The 14,462-nt window shown below is 48.5% G+C and overlaps 5 protein-coding genes across 5 annotated transcripts; 2 read left to right on the forward strand and 3 right to left on the reverse strand.

Annotated features, from left to right (window-relative positions):
* Positions 1–960: 960 nt before the first annotated feature.
* Positions 961–3,657, forward strand: INP1 (Inp1p; the record flags this gene model as incomplete). Its single annotated transcript, XM_018881188.1, has 1 exon — positions 961–3,657. One exon carries the CDS (start codon positions 961–963, stop codon positions 3,655–3,657), a length of 2,697 nt encoding a protein of 898 aa, XP_018734652.1.
* A 1,342-nt stretch (positions 3,658–4,999) lies between these two features.
* On the reverse strand, positions 5,000–6,106 carry TOM40 (Tom40p; the record flags this gene model as incomplete). The annotated part of the gene is made up of 1 exon (XM_018881198.1): positions 5,000–6,106. The coding sequence occupies one exon, from the start codon at positions 6,104–6,106 to the stop codon at positions 5,000–5,002; it is 1,107 nt and encodes a 368-aa protein (XP_018734653.1).
* Positions 6,107–6,577: 471 nt separating this feature from the next.
* AWJ20_415 (uncharacterized protein) lies at positions 6,578–8,035 on the reverse strand (the record flags this gene model as incomplete). The annotated part of the gene is made up of 1 exon (XM_018881208.1): positions 6,578–8,035. One exon carries the CDS (start codon positions 8,033–8,035, stop codon positions 6,578–6,580), a length of 1,458 nt encoding a protein of 485 aa, XP_018734654.1.
* Positions 8,036–10,027: 1,992 nt separating this feature from the next.
* On the reverse strand, positions 10,028–10,621 carry AWJ20_416 (uncharacterized protein; the record flags this gene model as incomplete). The annotated part of the gene is made up of 1 exon (XM_018881219.1): positions 10,028–10,621. The coding sequence occupies one exon, from the start codon at positions 10,619–10,621 to the stop codon at positions 10,028–10,030; it is 594 nt and encodes a 197-aa protein (XP_018734655.1).
* A 753-nt stretch (positions 10,622–11,374) lies between these two features.
* Positions 11,375–13,900, forward strand: VPH1 (H(+)-transporting V0 sector ATPase subunit a; the record flags this gene model as incomplete). Its single annotated transcript, XM_018881230.1, has 1 exon — positions 11,375–13,900. One exon carries the CDS (start codon positions 11,375–11,377, stop codon positions 13,898–13,900), a length of 2,526 nt encoding a protein of 841 aa, XP_018734656.1.
* Between the last annotated feature and the right edge of the window lie 562 nt (positions 13,901–14,462).

Genomic DNA, 14,462 nt, shown 5'->3' on the forward strand with positions numbered 1-14,462 from the left:
ATCTGCTCTTTCAACCCTTTTTACTTCTAATTATTCTTTACTGAGACCCAGAAGAGTGTTTGGAAGTGCTAGTATTGCAAATTTATAGATCAGTGAGGCAACTAACTTGGGTCTGAGAACAGATACAGGAGGGCGAAGACAGGTGATAACGCTTCATTTACAGTCAACCACAGCTGGTTTAAAGTATAATCTATCGTCATTTTGCTTTCAGTCAACTGTTAACGTTGAAAAATAAACCTTTTTTACGGCTGAATTGCTGTTTCACATGGATGATTCTGGCAGGAAATATCCCCTCAATTGGTCTTATTCGAGCCTCAAAGTGTCCCTATAACCACTGGTACCCCCACACCCGACTCGAGCGAAGCGAGAGGAGCAACCAGGGTCTGGGGCGGAGCCCCAGCCGCCGGAGGCAGACCCACCACCAGGACCCTTGTCGTGCGGCTGAGGGATTGAGGGTTGCAGCGCGTCAGAGAGAGATGCAGATCTGTATACAAAGCTGATGCGGTATTCTCATGCCAGTCCAAAATATTAAGGCTTGCGAGGGAGGTTGATTTTAAGGTTATTTTACGCTGGTGCCAAGTTTGCTGTTATTAAGAGTTACAGCAGAGATAGCAGATTGTGATTTGGAAGTGGCCAGTGTTTCTTTTGGTGAAAGACTGACGAGCTGATTGCTGGTAGAGCTGGAGCTGTGAAGGCTGTTTTGACGCGACGAGAGTGACTATATAAGGCGGAAGAGCTGCCAGTTTTAGGTTTTACAGTTGAGAGGTGGTTTTTTTGTGAGGTTGTTGGTTAATACTGGTAATTTTGCGAAATTTTGGCCTGTAAAGAAGTTGTTGAGATTAAATTTTGGTTTTTGTAGCGGGCGACGTTTATCGTGTTTGAGCGGTTGTTTGATGCAGCTGGAGCTGGATTTGATCTTAATCAGATTTTAAGGATAATAGCCAGTGTACTGTGTACCAGATGAACGACAATATGAGCGAAAAGGAGATGGCTGGTGATGGTGGTTCATATAAACTGGATGTAGAAGGGGCAGAGAGTGTGCAGTGGAGATCCAGATCGAGCATCTCGCCAGACAGTGATGAAGTTCACGCTTGGGAAGTATCTGAGAGTAATGAGGATGTTGGACTTGAGTTTACACCTAAAGTGAATGGAGAAGAGACGCAGAAGGTTAATAATGAGATTGAATCTGAATCAGGGTCGCAGGAGACAGTTGGTAAAGTTTTGCCGCTGCCTGGACGGTTTGCTGATAACTCTGTTGGCTCTTCAGTGAGATGTGTTTCAGCACCTATTTCTGGGTCTACTGATTCATCAAATGATACTGTAAACCCAAGTTCAGTTAATATCCCCTCTCAGATCATGAAAAAGCCATCTAATCTACATATCACAAATCGACTGGCACAGCTTGATTCACCAAGTCTGCGATCTCAGCGATCAAGCTCATGGAGCTCGTCATCCTCACTTTTATCAAGAAGGTCTTCAAAGAATGAGCTGACTGACGATAGTGAATCTAGTTTTGATTCTGATGTGTCAGTACTGTTTTCAGGCTGGGTAGCTAAGATGACCCAGTTTACATCTCCTAATTACGACATGACCAAGGACTATGAGTCACCTCCTAATATGACCACGAGAGTGTCAGAATCCATTGTTTCGGAAGGAAAGTTACAGATATATCAGATTCTTGGCAAAAAGGCTGCTTTTTTGCAGTGTGGGAAATTCGTTCACCCGATCTTACCTCGACTTCGATTATGGCGAGTTGAAGATAAAGTGTTCGTACTGCCGCAACCGAACCCAGGGAAATTCTGGAGAATTGAGCTTTTACCGAGTACTAGTATCACCAATGATGAATCGGAAACCATAATGGAGTCTGCGAATGATCTGAATAGTCTGGAACAGGTATTAGGAGACGCTTGTTTCTATCGAAATGTCTATGAACCAGAGGAGACTAGTGTGGAGGATGAGGTTGAAAGTGAAGAGGTTGGAGTGGAAGAGCAGAATGACCGTGATGGCGAGTCTGTGGTGGCTGGGTCTTTAGTAGATACGCAATGTGACGATATGCTGATTGCAGAACCAGAGAAAGAAGAGACAGGTATTGAGGTCGATGAGGTAATGATACAAGACAATAGTTTGGAGTCTCGAGTTGAGCCTGAATTGGAGTTGCTTTCTGAACCAGAGTCTCAACCAATACTGGAAGAAGGGATACATTCTGAATCAGAACTAGAACCTGAAACACAGGTCGACTCTCAGGCTGAAGACGAGTTCATATTACGTCCCAAAACCAACCCAGAATCTTTCGTAGAATCGCCAATGGCACCTCTTACACCCAAATCAAGTCCACTAGACCTTCCCAATGATATCCAAGGGATAATTGATCTGTCAACAATCGGTCCGGAATCGCCATCTGCCCATTTCCTTTCATCACTACAAAGCCCAACGACCCCACCCCTAAGCTCACCATTCACAACTGGAATCCATTACGACCAGACATCGTCCTCCTCTACCCTGGACGAGATTCTCGATGCTTTTGACGATTCTCCCTATCAGCACAGTGGTCCCATTTTCATGGAGCAGGGTCGAGATTCTCCTAGTGTGACCATCAGCAACGACCTAATAAACAACAAAACAAACGATCACCAGCAAGAGCACCAAATAACAGATCAGGAAACTCCATTAAATCCAATATACGAAACAGAAGACGCTACTAGCGATGTAGCCAGTTTTCAAAGTGACGAAGAGCCACCACATACACAACGACCAACTCCCATGACAAGCACATCGTCGATATCCACTGTCACAACGAACGAAGTTGAGTTACCAGAGCTGTCAATTGACCCAGCGACTCGACTGAACAACAAAGAAAACAGCACCCCTGTCCCATTTAACCCATCAACACTTCCATTAGCGTTTCTCAACCACCCATTTGTGCCCATGCCACAATTAACAACAAACAAACAATTATCATCGAGACAGCTTCACACAAGATTCCAATCTCCACGGCAGTCTTTACAGTTCAAATCGTTAGAAGATGACTGGCTAGAAGTCGATGTTGCACCTGGTACTCGGCCACCAGTCAACTACCAAGCATCTCTCAGCATGCGACCTGGTCTTGGATATCTCAACTGGGTAGCTCAAGTTACAGGCGATCTAGTATCCTCGTCGTCAAACTACGTCGAAGGAAAAATTGAAAAGAGACGAGCTAGTTCGAGTTCTCATCCAACCTCTCGCGACGGGTCGAACCCCAATTCCAGTACCACTGCCTCTATCAATCCGATATACAGTCCTGTTCCCATAAAAGCAGCGATCCCACCGCTACCAGAAGACGTCAGAACGACTGTCATCGATGCCACAAGATCCGGAAGAAACTCACCCTCTCCCCTACCATCCAAAAACGCCATCAGAGACTTGGATACCCGTCTGGTCCCCCGGTCACAGCTCTCATCCCCCACTCGAGGCAACACCCCATCTCCCACCTCTACCTCGAACACAACAGTCTTTGAAAAGACAACAACTGGTCCACAAACTCCTAATCAAACTCACGACACCAATAACACCGACCAGGTCGACCCACAACCCGACCTCTACCAACAAGCAGTCATCGTATCCGGCTACATGGGCTGGCAGCTGCTCAACCGAGTCATCCCACCATGGGTACGACGCTAACAACACGACCCTAACGAGCATATAATCTATCTAATATACTTTTTACGACTCTTCACCTCTCACCTGGAGCCCTCTTCCCCCCTCCCGCCTCCGGCGGCTGGGGCTCCGCCCCAGACCCTGGTTGCTCCTCTCGCTTCGCTCGAGTCGTTGCTCTGGGGACCCCTTATGCCCCCGGCGACTGAGTCTCTGCTGGCCCAGACCTGGTTTTCATCTTCAGCCATTCTTGATAAATACTAGCTCAGTTCTTTCGTTGCAACTCCTTCGTCTTGCAACATTAGCTCGATGGCATATGTCAGCTTAGCCTATAACTAACTACGACGCTGTATCCTCATTACCTGGTATGAACGTCAATACACCAATATTGTGAACACCATTTACTCTTGGGACCACTAAGCGCCTCGCGTGTCTCGCGAAGACTTGAAACTGTGTTCCACAGCTCCAGTTCCTTTTATTTAAAGATTTGACAGCCACTTTTATATCCTACTACACATTACACGTCAAGGCACCCAAACTGGTTTATATTTCATAGATCCTCTTGTGTGAGAAACTGTATTCATGACTACAGGGACAGTTCATCTGTCATTGCAAGACATTTTAGGTCAGAGATTTTGTGCGATGGCTGATTGTTGACAACTGTAGGAATGTCTGCCAATGGCTCCATCCACCTCTACCAATCCCTTTTTCAAATAAAAATACCCTGCAACTGTAAAGACATACTTCGCGAATATGAAGTGCCTTCATTTTGATAAATATGTGTCATATTTGACAAAATATCTAAGACTGATGTGGAGTCGTCTTTCGTTGGAATCATCCGAATGAATGATACTTTCCGAGGCCTGTTCGCACGAACTAGACCTCTTCCACGATAGGAGAAGTTGTGGATACTGGTACTTCGACGAAACCAGACCAGTAGACATTTTGCTTGGTGTATATGAAGCGAAGCAGTTCCGAAGAAACAGGCGAAGAACAGCCCAGAAATATCATTTTCCGCACAGAGTTTAATTCGCAGAAGTGAAACGGCATCCAATTCTGTTGACGGTATTGACAAAACAGTTACAATACCCGGTTTGTAATGAGGCCAAAACACAATCACCCTAGTTTTCCTGCTTCACAGGAGATTCTGACGCTCTCTCAAGGAAACAAATCGCAATCAGAGTGAGATAACAATGCATCAGAGAGAACCCCTCGAAACGACTCGAGCGAAGCGAGAGGAGCAACCAGGGTCTGGGGCGGAGCCCCAGCCGCCGGAGGCAGCAGGAACACGAGGAACAAGAACAGGTCTCTAAAACACATATATATACATATTTCGTCCAGAAAGGGAGCGTTTTGAGTTTTGAGGTCATTACATGGGAGGATGGGGCTGGTCATTAGGGTCGACTTGTTGTTGGAAGGTTTCTTCGCCGCCGGCCTCGAATTGCAGGCCGAGACCCAAACGGGCGGTGCTCTTGGCGTGGTCAATTTCTCCAGCGAAAATGACAGACACAACAGGTAGCACACGTCGTTCAAGCAGACAGCTGACTTTACCAGCCGAATCGATTTGTCCACGGAAAACACTTTGACGGAACTCGTACTTAGCACCAAGAGTAGTACTGGCTTCAACCGAAGGAGGAGCTCCCATCATCATAGCCTGTTGCGAACCGCCAGCCGAAATCGATGTCTCAATACCAGCCTCGACCTTATCAGTGACACGACGCCAGAAAGAAGCTAAAATAGCACCTTGAGCTTGCAATTGAGCCGAGGCAATCCAGTCTTTAGCGTCGTATCTAGCAACATAACTGACAGCAGCATCAGGAGGATACAAAGGAGATTGCGACGAATAAACAGCCTCAAGACCAAGAGCAAGTTTCGAACTGACACTTTGCAGAATCGAACCGACAGCAACTCCAGTAAATCCACCATCAAGAATCGAAGGGTTAAGAGTCTTGAAGTTCAAAGAGAAATCACTGGCTTGGAAATCGTGTTCCAATTGCAACATAGCAGGTTGGGCATTGGCAATTTGAACATTGGCCTTGGTAGTGTTATACTTGTCCCAACCGTAATGCAATCTTCCAGAAACCGATAAATCATTGTCCACATTACCTTGCAAAAAGACATTGTCGGTAGCATAGAAAGCGGCAAATGCGTATGGAGGCATGACAGGCGAACCCAACGAGAACGAGTGGGATACCTGGAAAGCCGGGCTCATGGAAAACGATTTGGTCAAATCAGCACGCAACCCTGTGAAAAAATAGTTGTTAAGAAAAACATCTTTGGAAACTTCTTTGTTGATGTTCTCCAAAGTGCCGGGGTTGGTCAAATTCAGAGCCTGTCTACGAGCAGCCACCGCCTTATAAAAGTCGTTGAAATAAGACAAAACGGGGTTGGTTTCCCACACAGTGGGTGTTTTGGGGACCTTGAACCCCAGAGGAAGGTTGGAAACATCGCCGAGAGAAGCGATTGGTGATGCCATGGCGAAGTGGGTGCTAGTTAGTTCGTCTCAAAACCTGTACACCATATGCGAAAATGAAAATTTACCGGCCCTCTTCCACTGCACGGCTGAACCCCTCCCCTCTTCCACTGCATATATCCCCCTAACCGCCCCTCACCCTGTGAACTTCTCAGGGGGTCCTCAGGGGGGGTCATTCCGGGAGAGTTTTGGGGGTCGGGGTGTGCCTCCGGCGGCTGGGGCTCCGCCCCAGACCCTGGCTGCTCCTCTCGCTTCGCTCGAGTCGGGTTGGGGGTCTGAGGAGACTGCCTCCGGCAGCTGGGGCTCTGCCCCCGACCCCGTGGCTCCTGCTTCGCAGGAGTTTTACTGGGATCGTAGACGGAACGACTCGAGCGGAGCGAGAGGAGCAGCCAGGGTCTGGGGCGGAGCCCCAGCCGCCGGAGGCAGACCCCCACCCGGAAGAAAAATCAGTAAATAAATAAGCTATGGACCCGGTTAGAGAGGACCGGTCGAGGAGGACCCGTGTTTGTAGGGGGGTTGGCCAAGGTAGAAGTCTTTGGGCTGGATTTGGTCGGTCGGGAGTGCTTCGGGGACCGGTGGGGGGACGAGTGGAAGTGTTTCGTTGTCGGTGTTGGTGGGATCTTGGTCAGGAGGAGGTTCTTGGGACGAGAGGTCGACCGAGTCAGGGTGTGGTTGTTCGTGTGAGAGATGGGGGTGTGGGTGGTGATGGTGGTGATTGTGGTGTGGATGTGCTACTCCCGACACAGATCCGGTTCGCAGTAGTCGGATCTTTTCGTTGAGAGTCACGGGAGGTGCAGAGGGGATGTTGGGTGGATGGTCAGGCTCGTCGTAGTCGGCAGGATCGTTATTTTCGTCGTCGGCCTCGTCGTCTCCTTCGTTGCTTTGATCGTTATAAAAATCAGTGTTGCTGTGGTTGTGACGTGAATCGGTTTCAGAAATACTGATTGAATCACGGCCATAATGTGGTCCTCCACTGCTTCGTGCAATGTAATTATTCTGGCGGGCTCGTCGTTCAATGCTACCAGCAATGTTATCATCATCGCCATCGTCGTCATCGTCAACATTAATATCACCATTGTCAATGTTGATATCGTTGGCAAGACTATTTTCATCGTCATCGATATCGATTCCGCCGTCATCAGACCCTCGATTGCTTCGTCGCTCCATATCCAAATCACCAATACTGCGGTTGTCATCGTCGTAGTCGTCGTCATCATCATTCGAGTTGTTCTCATATCGACTTGACACCACTCGTGAAACGTTTTCGGTATCATAATCAGCACCATCACTAGTACTAGTCCCGTCTTCTGCTTCATCATCACCATCACCTGTCTCGTCAGACCGACCACCACTGGCACTGTGTCGGAAATGTGAACTATGAAACTGGTTATTTGCACCTGAACCACGACTACTGTTAATACCCATGATACTACTGAGACTGCCAGTACCACTGCCTATGCTCAATCTGTTAATTCGTTTGTCATTTGGCGGAGGTGCTGTGGTGGTAGTTGTTGGAGTAGCAGTCGTAGAGCTTGGAAACAGCCAGGTTGCATAACCTAAGGGGTCGTGGATTCTGTGCACTCGTTTCCCCTCAACACCATCTTTCGTAGCAGTAGTCGAGAGTCCTGAGAAGGTTGATGAACGAGAAACTGGTCTTGACGGGGTTGCCGAAGCAGGATTATTATCCCGATCTCGATTGCCATCTCTGTTTGTGGCATTGACGACTGCCTGGTAGTCGGAATCGGAATCTACCGATGCTCGTGTAGACGATAGGTACCTTCCTGCGGGAAACGCATCTGAAGCAGGAGTTAGGTTGAACGACACCGGAGTTGGAGCAATGACGCCTGATGTCGACGAAGGTGACGAATTGGTAGATGCTGAGTTTATTTCTTGACGAGGCGAAGATCCTGCGATAGATCCTACCTGAGCCATATTCGAGTTGGTGCCGACTGTTGGTTAGTAAAGGATGAGTGATTGATGACAGTAGGTATTGAGAGAGAGACTGCAGACTGGATACTAGAGTCTTTCTTCTGGAACTCTGTAGGGAATGAGGAAATAGAGACCAGACACTGGGAGTCGGAAAATAGCGAGAACAAACTGGAAGTTTCTGAATTGAAGAATCAGTCAGGCACTGAATTAATATACCTTGACTCTGATACTGAGATCCCGAGTAGAGAGTTAGAACGCGATAATGTTGTTATCAGATATAGCTTAAAGATCAAATCAAACTATGGTACTGATTGATATCGGCACACTAAAGGTAATCTACTGGCCTTATTCTGGAACTAAAATTGGAATTGAGCTTGAATTGGACTTGAAACTGAGACTGGAATTGGAATTGGAACTGGAATTCGAACTAAAGATTACTGGTTACTGATTATTCAATTGAGATAGACAGTAGTCAGTTCTGGATTCTAAATATAGTACTGAGAACTGAGTCTGGTACTGAACCCTGCGAGCTCCTGATTCTGGTCGAATTCTGATTCAATTCTGATTCAATTCTGACACTGACTATGAATAGTGTCTGTATACCAGCACCACACTCAAGAATCCGAGAAATCTCTGTAAACCCTCTTCAGATCTGTTGGGTTATCAGCTTAGCCAATTGGCGATAACAATACAAAAATAGCAAATAATCAACTGCGAAAGTCGATTCAATTGACCAGTATCACTACCAAAAAAGTCTTTCTCTGACAAATATCACCACCCAGTACGATTAAATAGCAGCAGCAGAAGCAAAAGTCACCTGTTGAACGAAATAAATTCAAAGAGCAGACGTAAGCGTATCACTGTAGATCTAGGGTCTCTCGAAGGTACGGCAATTATAGCAAGAAAAGCCACCGTCAGACCTAAACAAATGCGGTAGCAATAACCTCTTCCCTTGCACACTAGTACAGCTGGACTATGGTAACTGTTTCCTTCTTGGATTTCACACCGTAGTTCACAAAATCGCACACTCTTTTATCGGTTTATCAGTGACCGGGAGGCAGGGATGAGCTGTCAGTGCAACACAAAAATCAGCCAACAAAAAAAATCACACACACAAAATAAAAATATCGGGTTCGCGCCACCAGCTCACTTCCGCGAATAAAAACAAAAACCTGCCAGTCCTTTTTTTTTCCGTACTTTCTTCAATTACAGAATCGAGCCGGTATCGCTGTAAAACTAGCAGTTGGTGATGAGATAGCACCCCACTAACAAAAAAGCACACTAAATTAGGATCACCTGCTGCTGCAACCCTTTCCTTCGCCGCCGCTGGAACGAAATGAGGGGTGCATGTTTCGCCGCACCGCGGGGGAAGGGGGCCTGCCTCCGGCGGCTGGGGCTCCGCCCCAGACCCCGCTGCTCCTCTCGCTTTGCTCGAGTCGGGCGAGGGGAGGCCTGGACAACTCCTGCGAAGCAGGAACAACCAGGGTCTGGGGCAGAGCCCCAGCTGCCAGAGGTAGGTGCGACCCCTTGTCCCTGCCCTGCAGCACCCCGCATTTTTCAATTAACCTCTGCATGCGCTCCTGCACGGAAGCTTTGACACGGGGCGGTCCGAGTTCAGGGGGTGGTGTATGTGCCTCCGGCGGCCGGGGCTCCGCCCCAGACCCTGGTTGCTCCTGCTTCGCAGGAGTGGCTTGGGGAGTTGCGGGGGGAGTGGGGGAGGACGACTCGAGCGGAGCGAGAGGAGCAGCGGGGTCTGGGGCGGAGCCCCAGCCGCCGGAGGCAGGTGTGAGACTCCCTGAAAAACGACTCGAGCGGAGCGAGAGGAGCAACCAGGGTCTGGGGCGGAGCCCCAGCCGCCGGAGGCAGTAGGGGACCTCCGAGAAACCCGACTCGAGCGGAGCGAGAGGAGCTACCAGGGTCTGTGGCGGAGCCCCAGCCGCCGGAGGCAGTCCGGCCCGTCGAGAGAGTGAGAGAATAAATAAAACATTCAGGGGGTCAAGAGTCGATTTCCATGGCGGTAGGAGACCCGTTTGAAGGAGCAGGAGGGGCAGGGTCGACGCCCATGTGGACTTGGAATTTGCGGAGGAGTTCGGTTTGGCGGGCGATTTTGTGCTCAAGAGCTGTGATTGTAGACCTGCGTTCGTCGATTGTTTGGTCGAGACCTTCGAGGTCTTGTAAAGAGGATTTGGCTTTACTGAGTTTCAGTCGGATGGGCCCGGCGGCATTGTACACGTCTTTGGGAGCGGTTTTGCCCGATTGCACGACTTCTACGAGATTCAGGACCATGGCCAGTGGATCCAGCTGTTTTAAACTGTCAATGGCTGTTTGTTGTCGTTGTTCTTGACTGGCTTCAGATCCCGGACCTCCAGCAGCAGCACCAGCAGACACCGACGAAGAAAACGAGCCAGTCAGACCAGGTCCAGTGCTGCTGCTTCTGTTGACAGGTGAGCTGAGATCCGGGTCTTTCTCGGTCTTCACAAACGGTTCGCTCACTGGAGTAGGGGATGCCGAGTTTCCAACCACACTTCCCACCGGACTGGCGGCCCGTGACACCGCAGCAGACCCCGGCAGCGACAGAAACGAGTCCATTCTGTTCTGATCTGTTCTGTCTGTCAGGCTGTGAATGCAAAGTCAATCTCGCGAACCTCCTCGATCTCCTTCCTCATGCCCTAAAAAACCACGCCGCACTCGCCCCGCCCGCCGCACTGTCCCTCGATTTCTCCCAGCGGTGCTTCTAAACCCTCACAATGTCCGCAATTTGCAGCCAATTTTGAACCTGAAAACGGGTCAATTACACTTTTTATGCTGTTAATACTCTTCAGCTCCCCTCTCGAGACGATTCACCTCGTTTCTCCGACTTTTAAGACCCATATCTGCTCCCAGTTCGCCTCCCTGTGCTTATAACCGGCACATTTTGCGCACACGTGTAGGGCAAGGGCTTTGCGACCCTCGCCAATCCCAGCCATTTATCGAGGTTCACGAACATCGAAAACAAATCTCACTTCCTACCCTCACTCACTCACTACTCACTTTCCACCCACTCTCGTGCGACATTCACTCGATTCCAGCACACAATGAGCGGCAAGCAGGAGGCCTTCTTCCGTACGTATCACTCCCCGATCCGTGGGACTCCCCGGGAGGGGGGTCTGCCTCCGGCGGCTGGGGCTCCGCCCCAGACCCTGGTTGCTCCTGCTTCGCAGGAGTTTAACGGGCCTTTTCCCCCCCAGAAACGACTCGAGCGAAGCGAGAGGAGCAACCAGGGTCTGGGGCGGAGCCCCAGCCGCCGGAGGCATACCCCTCACACCGGAATTGAACACTAACAGAGAACTAGGCTCGGCGGATATGTCGCTGGTTCAGCTTTATATTGGGACAGAGATTGGTAGAGACGTTGTTTCTGCGTTGGGCGAGGTCGGGATTTTGCAATTGCGTGATTTGAATGCCAAGGTTAGTGCTTTTCAGCGTAGTTTTGTCAAGGAGATCCGCAGGCTAGATAATGCTGAGAGACAGTTGAGACTTTTCAGTAAACAGCTTGAGAAAGAAGGCATTTTAGCTGGTCCCGCTCCAGATGATGTTCCAGTGGCTGCGAAACCAAGCGATGTGGACGAATTGTTGAGTCGTTTGGATGGTTTGGAAGAACGTATTTTACAATTGAATGATTCGGAAGAAACGCTGTTGAAGAGACAGATGCAGTTGACAGAACTGCGTCATGTTATTTTCGCTTCAAATAATTTTTTCAGTCAGGAAAGAAGCAATGAAGCTGTTTTGAGCTCGGTTCAACATGACGATGATGCGGAATTGTTGGATAATGATAACGAGGATTCTCCTTTGTTGAGTACTGGTCAAGACGCACTTCATCCTCCTACTGCAGGCCATGCTCTTCGTAGGAGAAATAGCTTTTCGGCTAGAAACGTCAGTTTTGTTTCGGGAGTTATTGCTAGAAAGAATATTTCTGCTTTGGCTAGAATTCTTTGGAGAGCTTTGAGAGGTAATTTGTATATTTCATTTGGCGAAATCGACGAGCCTATTTATGATCCCAAGACAAAGGGGTTGGTCGATAAGAGCTACTTTATTGTGTTTACTCATGGTATTGATTTGGTCAGTAAGGTCAAGAAGATCTCTGAGGCTTTAGAGGCTGATCTGTATCCTATTGACGAGGCACCGGAACTGCGTCGTGAACATTTGACCGAGGTCAATAAACAGTTGGAAGATATTAATTCGGTTGTGGCTAATACTAAGAGCACACTTCACTCGGAATTGTCGATTATTTCTAGCAAGATTTCGTACTGGTCGGTTGTAGTTGCTAAGGAAAAGGCCATTTATCAAGCGTTGAATCTGTTTTTGTACGATCAGAATCGAAAGTCGTTGATTGGTGAAGGTTGGATTCCGACTGATGAAGTCGCTAATGTACAATCTTTATTGAGAAATATTTCTGATCGTGCTGGTGTCGAGGTTCCATCGATTTTGAATCTTCTTGATACTAATAAGACACCTCCTACATTCCATCGAACTAACAAGTTCACTGCTGCTTTCCAGGCTATTGTCGATGTATATGCCATTGCTACGTACCAGGAAGTGAATCCCGGTCTTCCTACTGTGATTACTTTCCCGTTTATGTTTGCCATTATGTTTGGTGATTTGGGACACGGATTTATTCTGTTTTTGGCGGCTCTTGCCCTTGTTTTGAACGAAACCAAGATTGGTAAAATGAAGAACCGTGACGAGATCTTTGATATGGCTTATAGTGGAAGATACATTCTGCTGTTGATGGGTATTTTCTCGATGTATACAGGTTTCATGTATAACGATTTGTTTTCGAAGTCGATGACTCTGTTCCAGTCAGGCTGGCAATGGCCCGAATCTTGGAACGAGGGCGATGCTATTGAAGCCCATTCTGTGGGTGTTTATCCGTTTGGTTTGGATCCTGCCTGGCACGGAACCGAAAACAACCTGCTATTCACCAATTCGTACAAAATGAAGCTGTCCATTCTCATGGGATACTTGCACATGTCGTACAGTTACATGTTTTCGCTTGTCAATGCCGTTTACTTCAAGTCTGCTATTGATATCTGGGGTAACTTTGTTCCCGGTCTGCTGTTCATGCAGGGCATTTTCGGATACCTGTCTCTGTCTATTGTGTATAAGTGGACAGTTGATTGGGTGGCTATTGGCGAGCGACCTCCTGGTCTGTTGAACATGCTTATTGGTATGTTCCTTTCGCCAGGAACTGTCGAGGAGAAGTTGTACCCTGGACAAGCCGTGGTTCAGAACTTCCTGGTCATTGTCGCGCTTATTTGTGTTCCCTGGCTGCTTCTTTTGAAGCCTTTGTACCTCCGTCACAAGATGCAACAGCATACTTATGAAGCTGTATCTGAAGAAGAAGGACACGGTCATGCCAACGGCAATGGCCACGCTCAAATCGAGGGTAGTTCTGGCAATCCTGATGCTCAAGGTGACGATGACGACGACGAGGAAGGCGAGGGCCATAGCGAGGCGTTTGGTGATATCATGATCCACCAGGTCATTCATACCATTGAATTCTGTTTGAACTGTGTTTCCCACACCGCCTCGTACCTCCGTCTGTGGGCCCTGTCATTGGCTCACTCGCAACTGTCGTCTGTTCTGTGGTCCATGACCATTCAATCGGCCTTTGGCATGTCGGGCATTGTCGGTGTGTTTATGACCGTGTTCCTGTTCTTCCTGTGGTTCACCCTGACCGTCGCCGTCCTGGTCGTCATGGAGGGAACCTCGGCCATGCTCCACTCTCTGCGTCTGCACTGGGTCGAGTCCATGTCCAAGTTCTTCGAGGGAGAAGGCAAGCCCTACACCCCCTTCTCCTTCAAAACAATCCTCGAAGAACCATCTGTTTAATCTCATATACATAATAATAATACACTTCGCATACACTACCCCCGTGCCTCCGGCCGCTGGGGGCCTCTATCGCTCCGCTCGGGTGACGGGCCTGCCTCCGGCGGCTGGGGCTCCGCCCCAGACCCTGGTTGCTCCTGCTTCGCATGAGATGGCAGGATTGGTGAACCGGTGACATTCGAGAAGGCTGTTTATTTGACACTCTGGGGTTTCTAGATTCGTGGTCTGCCGACCTGAAATTCTCGGTTCTGGACGATTCTTGTTCTATTCAAGTCGTTTGTACCATCTGTGTTCTCCTGTTGTTCTCCCTGCCAAATTCTTTATTTAAAGATTTGAGGCTTAATTTATTCCTACGTATCAGTACACAATCTCTTTGCATTCTCGTCGTGGCGACCTGTCGTGAAGAAGACGTCTAGCAGATTTGGCTTGAATACCTCGACAACTTTATGAATGTCATATATCATGCGTTGGGTATTTGACATGCCCCCAATCATCTGTTAGTTTCGTGTGTTATGTTAGAGTAAGAAGGGTCAGACACAGAAAGAAATTACCTCCGCAAGCCCGA

This window comes from Sugiyamaella lignohabitans, chromosome A (assembly GCF_001640025.1).
Source record: "Sugiyamaella lignohabitans strain CBS 10342 chromosome A, complete sequence".
Lineage (NCBI taxonomy): Eukaryota > Fungi > Ascomycota > Dipodascomycetes > Dipodascales > Trichomonascaceae > Sugiyamaella > Sugiyamaella lignohabitans.